Source organism: Centruroides sculpturatus, unplaced genomic scaffold (assembly GCF_000671375.1).
Source record: "Centruroides sculpturatus isolate CEXI.00-Female unplaced genomic scaffold, Cexi_2.0 scaffold194, whole genome shotgun sequence".
NCBI lineage: Eukaryota > Metazoa > Arthropoda > Arachnida > Scorpiones > Buthidae > Centruroides > Centruroides sculpturatus.
In genome coordinates, this window is record NW_019384455.1 from 504,268 (window position 1) to 525,007 (window position 20,740).

The 20,740-nt window shown below is 26.3% G+C and overlaps 2 protein-coding genes and 1 long non-coding RNA gene across 3 annotated transcripts; 2 read left to right on the forward strand and 1 right to left on the reverse strand.

Annotated features, from left to right (window-relative positions):
- The first annotated feature begins 4,179 nt into the window (after window positions 1-4,179).
- LOC111620665 (CCAAT/enhancer-binding protein-like) lies at window positions 4,180-5,449 on the forward strand. Its single transcript, XM_023362640.1, has one exon. It carries the CDS (start codon window positions 4,471-4,473, stop codon window positions 5,299-5,301), a length of 831 nt encoding a protein of 276 aa, XP_023218408.1. The 5' UTR covers window positions 4,180-4,470; the 3' UTR covers window positions 5,302-5,449.
- An 8,093-nt stretch (window positions 5,450-13,542) lies between these two features.
- On the reverse strand, window positions 13,543-17,044 carry LOC111620648. Its single transcript, XM_023362622.1, has 2 exons — window positions 16,612-17,044; window positions 13,543-15,194 (listed from the first exon to the last, which is right to left on the reverse strand). Exon 2 carries the CDS (start codon window positions 15,133-15,135, stop codon window positions 13,672-13,674), a length of 1,464 nt encoding a protein of 487 aa, XP_023218390.1. The 5' UTR covers window positions 15,136-15,194; window positions 16,612-17,044; the 3' UTR covers window positions 13,543-13,671.
- Window positions 17,045-17,152: 108 nt separating this feature from the next.
- Window positions 17,153-20,351, forward strand: LOC111620649. The gene is made up of 3 exons (XR_002755942.1): window positions 17,153-17,260; window positions 17,339-17,458; window positions 19,629-20,351. It is a non-coding gene; the product is annotated as an uncharacterized LOC111620649 (long non-coding RNA).
- The last annotated feature ends 389 nt before the right edge of the window (window positions 20,352-20,740 follow it).

The window sequence follows — 20,740 nt, forward strand, 5'->3', positions numbered from 1 at the left end:
GTAGATAAAATAGCCTGATATAAAGTAAATGTGTTCGAATTTTTTTAATAAAAGAAAAATAAGAAACTCTTATATAATATAGTGGATCGAGTACAAAAATAACGCTTTGCATGGAAATTTTTATCTTACTTATTTCTGTAACATATGGGCTATTTATAGCATTTCAAATCTTTTTAACCGTATCACTTTATTCGTATGATCCTATTTAATATAGTCTTCATCGAGAATAAGTTTAATTTTCTTTTATTTTTAATGCTTTGCTTTTATAAAATATATTTTATATTTATTTAAAATCTTTTAAATTCTTTATTAATTAAAATGTATTAATTATTACTAGTTTTAATGTTTATTTATACGCAAATTGACTTTATTACACCTGCTTTTTACGTTCCGTATATCAATAATAGTAACGATACTTTCACGTTTTGTTGACATTACCTGTTAATTGATTACGTTTGAATATATTTAATTTTGATAATAACGTTTTTAAGTAAAAATCTGAGTATTTTTTCAATAAAAAATATTAAAAGGATCATATCAATCATTAGTATTACAAATCATTCAAGAGTTATCTCTAAACAAAACATTTAAACTACTTACCGTTTCTTCATCTATTTTTCTATGATAATGAACATAATAAATGCATTTAGTGGTCAATATCTATTACTTCTTTTCGTGAAATACTATGAAAGGTCAATTTAATCAATTCCTAACAAAGATTTATCTAAAAAGAGCCTTTTATCCTTACAAAATCTTTACTGAAGCTATATGAACATTCTTATATTTTCACTGATTTAAGTGAGAATTCATAAATAGTTTTTTCGAAAAAGTAGACTATACCACATTTAAAGATACTAGAATTAAAGGAAAAAACACGGTTATTTTTCAATACTATAACTTTTAAAGTAACAGAATAAGAAACTTTATACTGTAAGTTGCTTATGGATTAAATTTGATACCAGAAACAATAACTACAGGATTTGGGACATTTATTATTTTTGAAATTACTTATTTATGAATAATTTGTTATTTTATATTTAATAAAGAATGCGGATGTCTCTATGTAACATAAACAATATGCTTTTGACAATTTAAAAGTAAACGATATATTAGTGTTTTGTTTCAATATATAGACCTATATTTATTTATTTATTTATTTATTCAATAAAGCGAAAACAATTAGGATGAAAATACGCTTATTTATAAGAATAATTATGATTCATTTATTTATTTTTTGTTTTATTATAGGTGAAACGTAATAATTATTGTAAAACAGAGCATTCTCTTAGAGTATAATATTAAAANAGTAGTTAATATTTTTTTTTTTTAGTTGTAGATCCTCTTGGAATGGTTCCAATTTAAATACTGTAGAAATTATGCAGCATTGTAAGTTGTTAAGGGATTGAAAACTCCCTATTTAAAATGTCTCAAAACTTAAATTATTTTTAGACTGAACCTAAATTTTCTGTTGTTGCTGATACAAATCCCTAGCATCCTATTCTCCTGGGATACTATAAGATTTTAGCTTAATCTCTGATTCTTCAAGCACTCGAAAGTTTAATTATTTTTAATAATACATAATGTATTTGTTAAATTTTCAATTAATTTCTGCAAACAAGAATTCTAAAGAATAAAGTTTCTTTTATTTATTTATTTATTCAATAAAGCGAAAACAATTAGGATGAAAATACGCTTATTTATAAGAATAATTATGATTCATTTATTTATTTTTTGTTTTATTATAGGTGAAACGTAATAATTATTGTAAAACAGAGCATTCTCTTAGAGTATAATATTAAAATTTGAAGTTATTCATTGTAATTATTATAGGAAGCTCTGTATGGAAGCTCTTAAGAATGTTTTAATAAATTTAAAACAGAATTTTTAAAGGTATTTTGTACTAAATACATCATAACTTTAGATCTAAGAGAAGTTTAATCTACATCTTTGTTTGTTCAACAAATAAAACTTTGTTATTATAGTTCAATTAAATTAATATTTTGAAAGATAATTCAAATGATTTCTAATTTAATAAAGTAAGTGTATGTTTACAATCACAAATACAGTTTGTCTGCCTGTTTTTGGGATCGATAACATGCAAAAAAAATTTGTATATAGATCAACAATGGCGGGAAAAATGAACTTTATATAAGAGACACACTAAAAAAAATCCAGTCTATACTTAATTTTAATTAATTATTTTTCTTTTTTATGTTATATTATAAAAGTTATAGATACATGTGTCGTATTTAAATATATTTTTATAGTTTTATATTTTACATTTTTATTTTTTATTTTGTAAAGAAGAAAACGTTTATTGTAACCATTGTTTTAATTATTGTAAATTAAAAATAAATGTATTAAAAAATAATTTATAAAAATTAAATTCGAACATAAATAGATAATAATTTAAATTATAATTTTATTATTAAAATTAATTTAATTATGTAAAATGAATTAATTTTATGAATTTTTAAATAAGCTTTAAATGATCACCGCTAGATGGCATCAATTTTGTTTAAAGTAAATTCAATGTGGTTAAGAAAAGTAGGGCAAAAGTTAATGTTTCAGTTAGTTTATAATTTTTTTTTTCTATTGAAATTTAGTATTTGAAGATATTAAACAAAACAAAAATTTAATTATTGAATTTGTGGTTAAAATTATTTTTAAAATAGTTAAATTGTTATCGTAAGTTGAATTTTTTTTGATCGTTTAAAAACCTCTTTGAATAATTTATACGTACGTTCCACATAACAATAAAACAATTAGAATTATATAAAATGAGTTGTAAAACACTCGGTTATGTAAAAAATTGTCATGTAAATGCAAAATGAATGCTCCTGTTGTAAATCTGGTGTTCATTATTCGTTAACTGGCTTTACAGCTACGAAGTAAACAACGTTAGTAGAATGTCAAAGAGATACTTTTTTAAAATTTCAAAAAGGAAGCGTTAATAAATTTCTACAAAAGTAAACAATTGCTTTAATTGTCATTTAGATATACAAACCTTTATGAAAAAATATATATAGAGAGAGAGAGAGAGAAAGAGAAATTATATAGGTTTATTTAATATTGCCGCATTATGTAAAAATATTCACAAAAGGAAGAGTTTTTCAGTGTTTATCGTTTTGTTTTCGGTGCTTAAGTTGCAGATTATAAAAAGAGAAACAAAATCTGTAAACCATTTTACTCACACCTAAAATATTTAGAGACTATGTCACCGTCAAAATGAACCCAAACTTTCTAAAAATAAATAGAAGTTAACAACGTTCTACATCACTTTCCAAGTGTCGTGTTTTCCAATTGACTTTTTAATTCGTTTTGTTTCATTATCGGATCCACCCCGCCGCGTCCCGATTAACAGCTTATAACTGTACAGGTATATTTTATATTAGATGAGAATAGGTTGTATTTTTTCTACATTTTATTCGGTTAATCTCCTCATCAAGGTTATCGTATCACGTGTCCACTTATAAAGGTGACCTTGCCTAGCACGTGTTAATGGTCATCACATATAGCACCGTGCATATTCGATCATGATAATATCATGTGACGACTCACACATTGATCCTTATAGGGTTAAATCATATTTTATAAGGAACTGGACTATTAAATATCGTTTATAAATCTTATGTAAGGTAAGATAGGAGGGTGAAATGATCGATTCGATAAATAACATCTTTTTTAACTTCAGCTGTATTGTCCGAGCGTGTGTTTTCGCCTATGGGCGGTCGCATAGTCGGCATAATTGGACAGTTATTCGATTTACGGAGTGAGAATAGAGGTGAGACGAGACGAATCCACTTCCTGTGGAAGTTCAGCTCGCTGATCAAGGATTCGCTATTGCGCACGAAAATTCTACAGTTAAACATTACATCATTTTTACAGCATTACATTGGTCGATTTACAAGGAAGGTATGAATACTCAGAAGGATTTGATTGGCTATCATTGACGTCATTCTATTTTTACTCATTGCACGTGATAAGTGGGCTGTTCTTATATATATCCGCTAAAAAACATAGTTCCAGAATATAACAAATTTAACTCTTAAATTAATATTTATTTGGAGTAGTTATTAATTTTTTTTGTAATTTACGCTACTTTTTAATATACTTCGGGTGTTTTCGAGGAGTATTGCGAGAATTTTATGCTAGAAAACAAGCGCGAATCGTAGTAATACGCGAATAGGCTGAAAAGTGGTTCACCGGAGTATTTAAATGTTTGTGGCGGAGCATCTACGCTTCAATTGATGTTTTGACGTAGAGCGTTTGTTACGGCTGCAGACGACTACGATTGCCGAATCGTAACGATCCAGTCGGTTTAGTGTCCATAAAAGTTTTCACTTACGATTGTGTGCTTCCGGGCCGATAGCCCGTCTCTAAACAACGGCTACCTTACAGTCAGCGATTGGGCTGGACAATTTTGTTCCTTCACCATGTTATGGATATCCCACTGGCGGTTCTCCACAAATGTATGATATACCCGGTGTTGAAGAAGTGAAAAACGAATTGACTCTTAGAAACTGTAGAGAAGTTTCAACGCCTGATTTCACAGATCTCAGTACTCCAGAGGTGTCGTTCGATTTGCAAAACTTTATCAACGAGAGCGCAGCGCAAACAACTTTAGAGGACAATTTATTCGATTTGTTGCCCGAAAAGCAGCGTTGTTACAATCCCATTCAACAGGGATCTACTAGAGCTCCATTCGTTGGTTTCCCCATGCCCCAACAATCCATTCAAGCCAACAGATACGGTTCCGAAGCAGGATCACTGGTCAAGCAAGAACCAGCAGAAGGTCACAAATTAGAACTGTCGGATAACGGTTCCTCTCAGTCCACATACAATATATTCAACTATTCTCAGAACGATAACCTGATCAACCATCAGATCCTGGGTACCTATACGCCTTCTGGTTACAATCGGCCCGGCCTTTCCGGCATCGAAGAGGCCGCTTCTCCGTCGCATAATGGACAACTAAAATCTCCTACGTCGTCCATTGGTTCTTCGTCCTCGAAAAATAAGAAGAAAAACATTGATAAGAATTCCGACGAATACAGAAGAAGACGGGAAAGAAATAATATAGCCGTCAGGAAGAGTCGAGAAAAGGCCAAACAACGTTCACGTGATACGGAGCGACGTGTCTCCGATTTGGCTAAAGAAAACGATAATTTGAGGAAACGGGTAGACACTCTGACTAAAGAACTAGCTTTCCTCAAATCTCTGCTAGGTAATGCAGGAATATCGCCACAGAACATCGAATCCGAAATCGCCAAAGCTCTCCGTCAGGAATCTTTCCGATGATTTCCGACTTGTTGAAATCGCTTATTGTGGACCATTTTTATCGTTAGTTTTGTCGGTAATTTTTTATTTTCATAAATTTTGTTGTTGTAGCATTTTGTGTCTTTACGTCATAGTTCGTCTGTTTCATTTTCATGAAAAATCGCGGTTTTTTGTTGATAAAATCTGTCGTTTTCTTTTACACATGTCCGCTGTCTGGCTTATAACAGACAGTTGTAATCACCAACCTGTCAAAAGACATTTGTATAGAAGGAGAAGATTAAAATATTTTTGCTAATTTCTGAAATTTGTCTTTAGTTCTTTATTATTTTTATTTTTATTTTTTTACTTTATACTTCGGTTATTCGGATCATTTTAATATGCATGTTTAAAGGTTTTAATGTCGGTTATTTCTGTCCAGATGCATATCGTGCGGCTACTTTCAAAGTAAATTAGTTAATATTTGAATATTAACTTTAAAAATAAATAAATAATTGCTTTAATTCATAGTAAATACTTGGTAACATGTGAGATCCATATATTAAATTTTTAAAAACTTCAATTACGAGAGTTTTTTTTCGGTGCAGATCCATGATTATACTGTATTTTCCCTTGGAAATTTTTGATATTGATTCGATTTAAGAGATCAAATACGGCATTGTTGCATATAATCTACCTGTGTAGGCCTCTAGATTAACAATACGATGATGACGTCAAAACTGTCATTAGCATCCGGGAATTTGAAACATCCTTTCTATATAGAAACGAAACACTTTCGAGACAGAAATCGAAGCTGTAGATCATAATTTTAATATTTAATAATAATCTAACAACTTTTATTCATTTAAACTATTTTTTTTTCTTATGACGAACTTTGATAATGAAAATAAACGTTTTATTTAATGTTATCTCTATCTATCCACCTACCACTAGAGATAAGCCAATGCAACGTCATAACTGATATACGTTTTTATCGTTAGATATAAAGACATATTCCTAGAAATTAAGGCTATCGTAAATTTAGACAAGTTAGTTAATATATCGAATTTTAAATAAGATTATTCAATTTTGTTTTATATATAACTGAGCTTGTAAGCTTTGTTATTGTTAAGCGATGAATTATTCGATTTCAGTAAAGTTTTAATCATTTACATAAAAATAAAAATACATTTATTATTTAAAATATTAATAATTACGTAAAAATATTTAAGTATTATCATGCTATATCGACAGTTTTCGTTTTTCAAGGATAGTGACTATGAAAATTTATATAATGGTAAACAATTGAATATCCATTGCATGAAGTTTTTAAGATTCATTTTTTCATATTCATACTTGAAATTTTAAGAATTTCATAACTTAATTGTATAATTTTGATTATTTTATTATATAAATTAGAACAAGTCGTGCATCTTAAAAGTACCTTATATAAACACTTAATGCTTTTATATAAACAATATCATATCATCGATAAAACTAATTAAACCTTCTTAATTTAATATAGGATAATAATTGCTCTCTAGTAAATTTATCATATTTTTTAAACACAGGAAAATTACGCTAATGCTAAATATACACAATATCTACATTCCTGGATGAAGATTACTTATTACATAAAACTTATAGAGTATACATCGTTAAAGATTTAATACAGAATCCATATAAAATCTACTGTTGAGCAGAATCGATTTTTCGGTTTAATTAACTCATTTTAGAGAATCACGAAAAGATGTTGATAATTTTAAAATGTTATACGATATTTTACGATATACATATTAAGATGTAGAAGATTTATTAACAATTAGTAACAACAGAATTTATGCTTCTTTGCAGATATAACGCGAAATAATCATGTGATTGGAGAAATAAATTAGTTAAGATGGAAAAATAATTGGATACACTTGTCATGAGTGACAGACCCCTTACACTGGGTGTCACCAAAGTCATCAGTCATGAAGGAATTCAAACTGCTCTGAAATGTATTCCAAAATTGGCATAAATGGGAGAGTGTTAAAAGAGCTGTCTAAACATCGGAATTGATTATAATGTATAACATGATAGCATGCAATTTGAACACAATAAAATACAGCTAAATGTCTATTAGTAACTACAGTCCAATAAACACTGTTACTTGTCCAGTATCTACTGGACTGTAACGTTCCATGATTTATGTTTATCCTAGTGAAAAGGGGGAAAAACAACCATTATTTTAGTTATAAGTTTCATGTATTTGATTATGATTACACTAAATTTTAATTTAAATATTTCAGTTTTAATATTTTAAAAAATTGCTTAAGGAATCTACTCTAAAATTTAGCGAATTAAGTTCCATTTAATAATTAAGAATTACAAGCGTTTAAGAAAGAGTATGCAATCTTCATCGTAAATATTCCAATAAAAAAAGAAACTTTAATTATATAATTAACACTGTTTTGTATAATAACAGTTTAAGTACTCCTAAATTCTAATGGATATTAGGACATGACCAACTAACTAAAATAACAGCAATAGTCTTGCTCTAAAAAAAATAACTATTGTTAACTGGTGTCAATTTAAACATTTCCTTTAATATCCTGATATTTAGGCATCACAATAGATACTGATTGTTATGACCTGGTTAATTTTATATGTTTCTACTGGATTTATATGTCGCGATGCATGATTCATATATGTAAAACACTTAAATTAAAATTAAATTTAGTACTAATATAATTTTACTTGTTTTTGAAATGGAAATATCAATTCCACTTTTTCCTTATTTAATGCATGTAACTGATATATTAAGAAATTAAAAAAAATTTTTTTCTTTATAATTAATATATAAATTATAAAATGGCACATTTCTGAGTCCTATATTTGTTATTTATAATATAGAATATATTTGATACTTTTATATGTAGGCTTATCTAGTAAGCTTATCCTTTGATAAAATGCTCACAATATTATATATATATATATTGTTGTAAACATTTTTATTATATATAATTTATAGGGAAAAATATTTTATAGATTACAATATTAAAACAAAATTTTTTATAGTTTTATAGCGTAGAAAAATTGAAAGAAAATAATGTAAATTAATCAACCTTCACTTTATTTAATAAAAATAAAAATACAAAAATTTTTAAACCTTCAAAATAATTTGTCAACAAATTTTAGCACTAGACATGTCATACACATGAAATAGTAAAAAAAGGTTTTGAATAAATGCCAGAATTTCCGTCTTAACTGAAACGAACCTATCCTGTAATTTCCATATTTATATTTTAGTTTAAACAATGTGGCAAAATGAAGGCTTCAGATATATAAATGTTTACTGACCCGCTTTTTAAAGCTGACGACCCAAATCCTTTAACAGAAAAGAAGAAAAATAAAAATCAGACATTATATTAATTCAATGGCTGAGTCAGAAATCCAGATAAATATAATTTTGTTTGAGATAATGGACTATTAATTTTCTATTCGCGATTTCTCAGGTCACGAAATAACTCCTGAGAAATACAAGTTGTTGAATGTCAGGTGAAATTATAAGTTTGTTTTAACCAATCAACGTTGTTTATTTTAAAATTGTGACGTTCTCATTTCCCTGACATACTAAGAAATCACGTGAACAAAATTTTCATTTTAACCCATAAACTTATCGATATGAACATTGGACCATATAAATAAAACGTAAAACGCCTTTAAATAGCGTATAAAAATATTTAAATTGTTAATTTGATTTTGTTTTGTTTTCTTTTGGCTAATTATATTTTTAAAAAATGAATTTTAAATATTGAAATTTGCATTTATAAGAAATAGACTTGTAGTTTTTGTTAGTGTATTTTAAAAATAAATTTATCATTTAATATTACTTTTTTTTTTTTGTTTTTTAAATGGATGAATAATCTCTTTCATGCAAGGGTTTATCATTTTCAAAATAAATAAAACTATTACATAGCCAATAAAAGTAAATAAAGCATACGATTTCAGACTATACAATAATATACATTACGCCTTAACTTTTTAAAATACAAATTTTATTACTGTTTATAATGCGATTAATAAAATAAAATTCACGCTTTAATATCAATCTTCCAACTAAACTTCTCTTCTTCTGAAAATTACAAATATGAAGTTTGAAATATCTACAAAATAAACTTAAAATAAGAGAATATAAACTATATTAATTGCCAATAATGTATATATTATAAGCAGTAATTATGTTTAAAGCTTTTAAAAAATGCATATTTTATCGCTCAGTGATAGAAAACTTCATTTTTAAATCTAAAATACAAAGAAATGAGTATTAATAAAATTTAATTAATTAAATTTCTTCATTTATATTCTACTTTTAAAATGTTTTAATAAGAATTATATTTTTATTAAATGCGTTACATCACATTTTAGAGAAAAAGATTTAAAATCCAATTCGTTTCTGAATATAAACATCAAAACAAATTAATTTTCTACGATTAAATTTCGTTTAAACTATCTAAAAATAGAAAATTAGATCCTATTAACGATCCAAACTTATTGGATATCGTATTAAACACAGAAAAAAAAAGGAATTTTTTAATGTTAATACTGTCAAATTAATGACGTCAACGTATCCTGTTATCACTGTTTAAAATCAACCGTTTAATATTATATATAATATAAAAATATTTAAATAAAACAATTCCGGTTTAGAAGCGAATGCATAATTTTACATATACGTTATTAAATAAAAGATCTAAAAAAGGACAACTATTCTCCAATAGATCATACATAAATCGTGTTTTGGGTCACGTATATTGTGCCCCGCTGTTACATAGTAGGTGGTTATTATATATGCATGTGTCAAATACATATCACGTGTTTAACATTTGAAATACTTCTTTGTATCGAGCAGAAAAAAAAAATTAGAAAAAATATTTTTCAAGGTTACTTTTAACACCTGACAATTAATTTATTGAGAAGAGAATAATATATTATTTATTTTTATAACTTATGAATAAATTGACTGTTTATAGTATATTTTTAATTGTCAACCAAATATATTTAAATTTATTTTTTTGGAATAAAAAATAAAACAAATCTGGAGTCAAATTTCTTAGAAACACCAAGAGCACTTAGGTCAACACTTTTCCATGAGAAACGAGGACAAATGCTCACGTGACTCTAAATTTTACTTTTGTTAACTAAGTTTTTTAAACATTTAGAATGTATTAGCGAAATTATTTAAAGTTTTTTAATAGTAAAAAACAAGTTGTTGGAAAAAAACGAAAAATAATAAGAATAACAGCAACACGTTTCGCCTACAGGTCACGTGACGCGCTATATATCTTTACGCCGTTGATTATATAACAGGGGATAGAGAATAAGTGAATGGAGAAAGTAAACAAGTTATCCAGGACGACAATGCCTTGCAGCCTAAGAAACCAAGGACATATCTAACTCTTTTCTATTTCATGTCTTGCCGTGAAGTGAATTCGGGTTGCCGACCTCACTAACTTCCATTGACGTCACTTTGACGTCACCACTTTCATCCTAATGGGGTCATGTGCGCTAACATCGAGCTGTTTAACTCTTTTTCTTTTTTCAAGTTTGGTTTAGAATATATTTAGGCAGAAGAGGGTTATATAAGGCGTTGAATAAGTATTATCGATTTACAAAGATCGTAGCAGTTCGTCCTAGATCTTTTTTAATGTGTTTTTACAGTTAAAGAAACGGGTGTAATAACGCTATTCTTAAGAAACATTCCTAACTTTTAAAATATAATTTTTAGTAGGATTAAATTATGCTTAATGATTTTTCTTATGCCATTAAGATTAACCAATAGCGAGTTATATCATAATTACCTGTTTAGAAGCTTTTTTTAAAGATGTTAGATTCCATCCTTATTTATTTAGGTCAGTGTCGCGCCAAAGGGTGGTAAAAGTATCCCGTGGAAAGAAAAAAAACTTACGAAAAAATCGATTGAATAATAATAAGGGCCTAAATTCCATTTCTAAACAGATAAACAAGTAAAAAGTTGACAAGTTATGCAACAAAAAATTTTACATCATAAATAATGTAAAAAAAAAACCCATATAAATTTTTTATTTATGAACTGTCTATTTTTAACAGTCCAGTCCGTTTGTAATTAAACCTGTATCAACTTGGGTTTTTCCTATTGAAGAAGTATACTCCCTTTTCATGGGATTGTCAACTATGTATCGAAAAGGAAATGATTTTTTAAAATACACTATGTATACACCTGCAAGGCTAACATGTAAAACTTACAAAAATATCCAACAGATTATCTTTAAGAATAAATTTTATATGGTCTGTTGAAAAATAATTTATTTTTCATGCTTAAAATTTCCCATGTGGAATCTACAGTTGTTTAACGTGTCAAGAATCTGTAATACTTCATTATTCGCGACGTATTAGATCCGGTATTTAACTCTTATATTAATTCAGTATATATGTATTTTTATTTTTATGTCTGTTATGGTTTGCAGTTTCGTTCAATTGAGAAAAGGGTGGATTATATTTATGAATACAATTTCCCATTATTGATTCGAGAATTTATAGCTTTTCATTGCATTATGAAATATTACTTTGGCCGTAATAAAAGCATAGAAATTGTAAATTAGGAAACAAAATTAGACAAGTTTTTAGGTGATTTAAACACATATGATATTTGTTTTAAAAAAGGAAAATAAATAGATTAATTTTTTTAAAGACTGCGCGATAAACAAACTAATTTTTAATATTATTTTACTTTTAAATTACAAATTAAAAAGATAAATTATATTGCTTTCAAAGAAGCATTCCTAGGCACATATCTGTACGAGGAAAGCGAAAGGAACAGAGATTAGAAAAGGTTCATTTCTGAGTAATAGAATCATACCTAGAAGTGAAAGGAAGGAAAATCCAAACCTTATTATTGGTATTGCAGCAGCAAAGTAATAGATATTTCTGGCTGTAGCAAAACGGTATATGAGTATTGATTTTAATGTAAAATAATTTTAAGTTGCGTTGTATACAGTTTAAGTTGGTTGTAATAAAAAATACATTAATAAATATAGTAAATAAAATGGGTAATTCACTTTACAAATAACTAATTCTAACGTAATTTGTATGTAACTTATAAGATAATTTCAGATCATTCCTTATAAATGTATTTTTAATAATAAATTAATTGGATAAACTTAGGGTGTAAGTGTTGTTACATTGTAAGTTTAGAACTTTATTATCAGTGTTATCTATTTTCTGTTTATAAGATATCATTTTAAATTAGAAATTTGTAAACATTCTTCTATAATAACAGATTTTGAAAAAATCCATAAATTTTATTAATTCTATACCTTATCATAAAATTAAAAAAGTATATACAGTATTTATAAACAAAAATAAATCTAAGTAAGAAAAATTACTAAAAATTTTCTAAATTCAAACAACGAAAAAATATCCCTGGTTACAAAATATAGAAAAAATATATATACAAGTATATTGATATATTTAATATTTATATATTTAAAAACTATGCGCTTTCCAGTCAATAAGTATTTATACTTTCTGACAGATATAAATTCGTGAAAATACTAAATGTTTAAAACATAAAAGTGCTGTTTAAAAATACATTATGACTTCGATTGTAACAACAATTTTTTATTTATAATATTTCGCTTAAATGTAGGCCTAGGAGTAAAATTGGCCTTTGGATTGTTTACATTTTTATCTTTTATTGATTAAAGAAAATACAGTCTGGCAAACTCGAGAAAATATCAAGATGTGGATAGAAAAATGATAAAAATTTTAGCTGAAATGTGTATGTATATATATTGAATTTCTACAATAATAATAATAATAATATATAGCCTATATACGTTACGTTTTATTTTTACTTTTCACACTACCATTAATATATAATACTGTATATAACTTTAATAAATTAAGTTAGATTCGTTTCATGAAATTAACCTATATTTTATACTGACATAAATAGATTAATAGGCTATAAAAATAATAGAAATAAAAGTAGAATTTATATTTAGTATCTATAACTTAAATTCTATTTTTCAGAGTAAATTAGTTTATTTGATATACAAACAACAGGAAAAAATTCGAAATTATGTTCAAATTCTTTCTTATTTAAAACAAATGGGACAAACGTGCAAAAATCTATGTAATTAAAAATGGCAAAAAATAAAATAAAATTTATTCTCTTTTAATTTTTAATACTTTGTATAATAAATGTATTGTTTACAAGTAGCCTAAATACTAGCTATAAGTAGTGTAAGTCTGTAATTACCGAAGAAAAACGTTTGTGTTATGTAAGTAAAATTCAACATTCAAACAACTGTCAAAGTTTTTATTTAATTTTGAAAATAAACATATTATCCGAAAGTTTTATAAATATTTTATAATAACTTTGACAAAACTTCACAGTCCATTTTTATCGGTATTAATAAGATCAATTAATTGTGTCACAGATTGAATTTGCGAGTTTTTTGCATTATTTTTTATGGGCTTAACTTCATCTATATCATTTATATTATTAATTACAGACACATACGATTCATTACTTGTGTCGCTATCTATGTCTGTATCTGATTTTAAAGATTTATCTTCGTTATCTTTAGTTAGAAGAGAAATCTTATTTACATTTTTTGTGAAAGAAGCTTGGTAATTTTTTAATGGTGTCAAATGGTTTCCCGAATAGGAATTTTCTTTTTTCATGCATTTATAACCTTGTGCAGATTTTTTAATCTTTTCTGGTATGTTGGTGAACTTTTTAAGAATTCCATGTTCGATCTCATGTGAAGAATCTTCCGAATCACAGTTTCTACTATACCCACGATCGAATCCTGCTAAATCAATGCTATAATAACGATGCAAGGAGGAATTAATGTGAATATCGTCATCAGCATAATGCAATTTTTTTCTAGTTGTGAGTATCAAACATCCAATAATTAAAGCAATCATAAATAAAGAAACGTAAAGTGCATTTTCTTTTTGAGGAATTGTAGAATATAAACTCTTTCTTGTTACAATTCTATTTGAATGGTTTGTTTCACCAGAAAATTGTTTATCAGATGTAAGATTATAATCCAAGCTATTACTTAAATTTAATAATTTAAACGTTTCTTTTTCTACAAGTTCCAGGGAGGCATTTATTTTCTGGAATTTCTCAGTAAGTTCTGTTACAGCAACTGTTGTACCTTTCAAAGCTTTTTTGATCGAATGCTTTCTCTTTTGATATTTCACCTTCTGAGAATTAATTACTTTTATTATATTTTTAGGAGGTAAAACAATAACTTCATAATTTTCTTCGTATATTTTCCGCATGAATTTTTTTCTGTGATTTTTAAGCTTTTTACTTTCAATATTTGATAAGAAAGTCAAAAATGATAAAAATAATAATTTAGCATCTCTTGAATTTTTTTTATTACGAGATGATAGGATCATTTGCTTAAATTTTTGATCTCTCAAGGAATCCATTGGGTCTTTGTATGTCTTTGGCTTCTTTCCTATTTTATTTATGTATCCTCCTTTTCTTTCTATTTTTGGTTCCTTCATTGTCTCATATAGGAAGAATGGAAGAAATTGAGTCATCAACATTTCTCTGAGATTTTGTTTAGGAATAAACCGAAATGTCGGACTGCTGTGAATATTTATAAGTTTCTTCCGACTGTTATTATTATTTCTTTGAGAATAATGCATAAAGACCCCACTTCCTCCTTTACTTTCATTATAATTATCCCTATCATTATCCAAATTAAAATCTTCCAATTCGGAATTATTTTTCGATATAGTTGAGAATTTTTCGAGTGTGAAATTATCAGGGGAAATCACAAATGATTTCACAATTCCGAAAAACAACAGAACACAAATTAATATCTTCATTATTTTCTTTAATTGCTCACAAATTATTTACTTGAGATACTTTTTTACTTGTAATGAGACTAAAAAAAACACAAATAATTATTATATACAATAACGTTAGGCTGACTTATAAAATATATTATATTAAAGTATAAAAGTTTCAATTTTTACTGAAAAATTCATTCAGTATCTTTATTTTATTTTTATTAAGATATATTATATAAGCTATTAATTGTAATTGTATTTTAGCACTACAGGGCCATTACAAATTACAGATTAATGTAAAAAATAGGTTAAAGATGTTCAATATACTTATTAGTTAAAGACAGAGGAAGGTCTGTCGCCGTGAATGTGAAGTCTGGAACACGAAAAATAAATGGTGGCCCCTTTTTGGGCAGACTGTCTTTAACTAATAATAATAATCTCCATTAGACGAAAATTTACAAAATGTTCAATATACATTAGAATACATTGATAAGACCGGATGGCTGAGACGAATAAGGCATTACACTACCGCTTTGGGGATTCCGGAATCGAATCGCGGTCAAAAAATATTAAGAATTTTTCGAGGGTCTATCCCGGATATGTAGGATCCCGTCCTTCACCATCCGGTCACCCTCATTGTGAGCGTGGTCGAACCCATGATGGGTATGATTAAACGCCCTTGTAATGCCCATAGAGCTAGAAGGATCAAAACGAAACACAAATCTCTAGATTAATAATTAGAAAGAGCTTTGTAAATGCTTATATTTGATACCTACATTTTGTACATTCTTGATAAAAAAAATAAATATTAAGTTCATTTTTACATTATATGGTATTATTCCAATCAACATATCAAATATTAGAACAGTGATTAAGCAATTTGTTTTATTAATTAAAATAAAATTGTATGTTTTAGGTAATACTTTCAGTTTCAGCAGAATATATCCATAACTTTGAATATTCACTTCTGACGTCATATATGAGTTATAGTGGTATGAGACTCTCCTAAAGTGGTGAAGTATAGATGATTCATTTATTTGGAATTTACATAGGCGATTCAGCTTATAAATCTAACGTTACCATGTGTGCCATATTCAAATAACATTCTTAGTGGACAAATATAAAAGAAATTAATATGCAAAGTCTAACTTTGCCAAGTATTTTTATCCAGATGTTCTTTTTAAAATAGAAAGTTCCCAAAATTTAATATCTTAATTCTTAACATTTTTAAAGATAATATCCATTTTGGTTATAATAACTGAACTGTTTAATTTTTAGCGCTAAGTCCTTATATGTATACTAAAATATGTAAAGAACGTTAGGAATTTTTACTATTAGCACAGTTAATAGAATCCAAAAAAAAAAAAATTAATTTCAAGGAAATTTTTGTCTCATTCTATAACAATTACAACTTAATGTCTTTAAACTGTTAAATATAATTTTTATAAATCTTATAATAATTCTTATAAATCTTATAAATAAAATAGGTTATGTATATGCTTATGTATATACCTTATTTAACTTTTACTTTCGTTAATTCAGAATTCTTCCTTTCAAATGCCTTAACAATATTTTAGCTGACGTTTTATTAAAGTAATAAGTATTCTATTGTTAATATTTGATTGTTACTTTTAACGAAAAGCTAAAGTAATATATTCTCAGAACGATCTTACTTATGGACAGTTATTCGTAAGGTCAACTAATTAACCATTTTGGAATGAAGGAAAAAAAAAAAACTAATAAATATCCGGAAGTAATTTAACACCGTAATACTAATAAGGTCATAAAAAACGTAAATCTGTCGAGCCTTCTATTAATTTGGTTGCCTTACATAGTGTAATATGTATACAGAATTAAAAAAAAATAATATTTCGGAGGCTCGCAACTCGTTTCCGTGCGTCATTTCCGGTTAATTTTACATTAACTATGTCACGCGACCGGAAAAGGCAAGGACGTCGTCCTCACGACAATTGATAAATTTTATAAAGTTAAAATTTTGAAATTACGGAATTGTATTTATATTATTTTATATTTATAATTATTTAAATTCTTTGTTTTACATAAAGAAAATTAAGTAATGTGTCCTATTATAAATCAATAAACTTTGTCAAGATTTTAGGAATTTAAGAGGCGAAAGTGAAGTTCTATGGCCAATTTTCTTGTATTGTTTAACCTATATGATGTTTAAACGACATAATAAGGTCACCCCATTATTAAATCCATTAATCTAATTTATCAGATTGAAAACAACGAGTTAAGAAGTGTAATTCAGAGCTCATCGGTCGTATCGAGAAAGGAAATAAGAACATGTCTCCCCTGACCTATTGATCCTGAAAGGAGAATACTTCTTTAATAATTTGTAAGTAATTAATTTTATTAAGATACAAAGCAATGATGAAAAATTAACAGAGAAATGCTTACTTTCTATTTTATTTATTTTTTCCCCCTCTCTCTCTGTCTTCCGGAATAGTTGAAACTGGTTAAACATAATTAAAATTTAGGATGTTCTGTTACTGAAACTATTATAAATTTAACTATAATTAATCTAATTAAAGAACATTAAGTTCATTTATGCTCTGAATATCAAATTTCCGTCTTCTCTATCGTATGTGCGTATGTTTTTCAAAATTAGATGTATAGAATTTAGTAAGGATATTGTTACTACAGTTTTTTTAGTAGAATAAAAACCTATTAACATTAAAAAATAAATTAAAAATTACTTTTTTACGCAATTAAATTTGTGTAGAACATAAGCACGTTATATGATAGTGTATCATGAATGTTTTTTTGAAATTTTAATTTTACTGAATCTATTCTAGTAGCTAAAATATATAGCTTATTACTCAAGATTTTATCTTGGATAAAATTTTATCTTGGATAAAATTTTATCATAGATTTTATCTTGGATAAAATCTATGATAAAATTTCTAAATAAAAGTCTTAAAATTTTATTATATTTTTTTATAAATCAGGATTAGATTTAAAATAATTCTGTATATTAAACTTACTAAAATTATTTTAAATTTAATATCAATAAATTATATTTTAAACAAGTTATTAATACTTTCGAATAGCACGATTCGTGCCGTGTTTTAATTAGTAACTAGTATATAAATATAATCCGAAAAGGAAAATTTGGATCAAACTAAAATAAAATTTTTAATCTTAATTTATTTAAATTTAGCATTAAATATTATAAACTATAATTTAATTTTATGTTTAAATTTGACTTTATTATTTTAGTCATCGAGCGAAATACAGTCAAACCTCTGAAAAACGACCAGGGTGATGGGAACATAAAAATGATCGCTGTATGGAGGTTTTTGTATGCATTTATAAAAAAGGCCGTTATTTAGAGGTTCGACTACATTATAAATAATACTTTTTCAAATCGTACAGTTCATAAGTGTTTAGGTTAATTAACGATTAATTAATGATTTTTGTTAAATATACACCAGAATATGAATATTCGACAATAATTATCATTCATTACATGGTAATGTCCTTATATACCTTTATGTTTTTCTGATAAACTACATAATTTAGTACTATTAAGAATTTCTATGACGTAAATTTGACGATTAATACCACGAAGACCTTTGAAATTATATTAAATTTTAATGAATATTGCAAAATATAGCCTATATACACACACGTATATTTTTTTTTAGAAATTTTGAGTTATATTTTTATCGCAACAATTGTAAAAATACGTTTATATATTAAAAAAAAGTATTACACTCTTAGCGGTAATTTTTAACGTCCTCTTCTTTAATTCGCTATGTTATGACGAAAAACTATTATTTATTACGTCAAAAAAGTAAAAAAATAATAAATTTAAATGAACCTGAAATAAGTGTCCTTCAGTTTATTCATATTGTTTAAAAATAGATTTTTAAATTAACATCGAAGTTAATGGACCTTTATAGAGATTGTTAGTATATTTATTATAATATTCAACTATTACACATGTAAAAAAATATGTGATTATCAAAATTAACTTCTCTATAATGACAAAAAAAAAATCTAAAATTCTTCGTCCTACTTATAAAATGTTGTCCGAGAAAAATATCATTATTAATGCTGTAAGGCCTTGAAACTTCATTGAAAATATATAAGCTGGAAATGCCAAAAATATATTAAAACGTCTGTTTATGATAAATATTATTTTATAAATATAATAATTTTGATAAATACATATATTAACATTGCAAATAAGGAAAATTTTGACATAATTTTATAATTATTAAACTCATAATTAATAAAATTAACCCCATCATTTTTAACTTTTCCATATTAATTTTCTTATATCTAAGAACATTTTCTAATCTTATAATAATAATAATCATTATAGTCATAATTATTATTATATAACTTTTTTAAATTAAATATTAAATATTTAAATTTTATTAAAATAATCATATGTTTAATTAAAGTGGCTAATTTTAAAATTATACAAATGCTAATTGTAGAGCGACTATTTATAAGGTAACCAGTTCCTTAAGGAAAATAAAGCTTTCTTTCTCCAGGAAAATAGCTCTGTTCCGAGAAACCGTTTTTCCTTCTCTCTTCTGGCTTCCAATCAATAAACAAACTGCCAAAACGTAGTCACCACCTGTTTTATTGCAAAGCAGGATGATAGAAACTGGTAAAACCATGAGTCCCAGGAACCACCGAAACGTCATAGCTACGTAAGAAAGACCTTGCGTCACGTGTTGACATCACGTGGCCTTCGGAATAACATCTGTTTTTTTTGGTTCACTTTTTAATCCTTACGTTTTTTATACAATGATTTCATACTTACCAAGTAATTCTAAATTGTAATAAGTACTTTATTTTATAAAGAACAGCATCTGATAAATAATAAAACCGTTTGACGATTATCTTAATTATAAATATAAATTTTTGAAATTTCTAATCACGTAGATCATTTGAAAAAATTCAATCACGTTTAAAATACTTCTGCCCACATTTAATAAATATATAAGATTATTATATGATACGGTATTTTTTTAAAAGCATAATCAAGTCACTAATTATTTCCGAAATGTTCTACGTAGGAAAACTAGATTTACCACATTGTTGAAGACATTTACTTAATAAGTGGATCTACAACAGTTTACTAAGTTGATAAAACTTAATAATTAAATAGAAAAAAATCCTGTATTTGGATATCGTTGCGCCCATATCTATTACTAAGGATCATTCATAGGCTTATTCGATACTGATATGAATGACTCTTAGCAATTGTTAACAGCTATCTGAATTTCTGTGTTAGATAATTATTACGACTTATTATTAAAGATCTATAAAATTTATTAATGATAAATGTAATTCTCGATTTTAGTTTATATTTAAATGAATAAAGTTCTAAATAATTAATTCGTTAATAAAATAATTTTTGAAATTTTAAAATACTGTATTTACTTTTATTAAACGAAGGAATATAAAGTTTAATATATTTACATTTTATATATTATTTCCATTTATATTATATCACAGAACAGTTTATTCGAAAAATGGATTTAATCATTATATCAAAAGTACAGTACACGTAATTAATTAATTGGTTAGTATGCTGTATAATTAATTATTCAATCAATAAATTACAAATAATATAATTAAATTTTCTTAAATATTT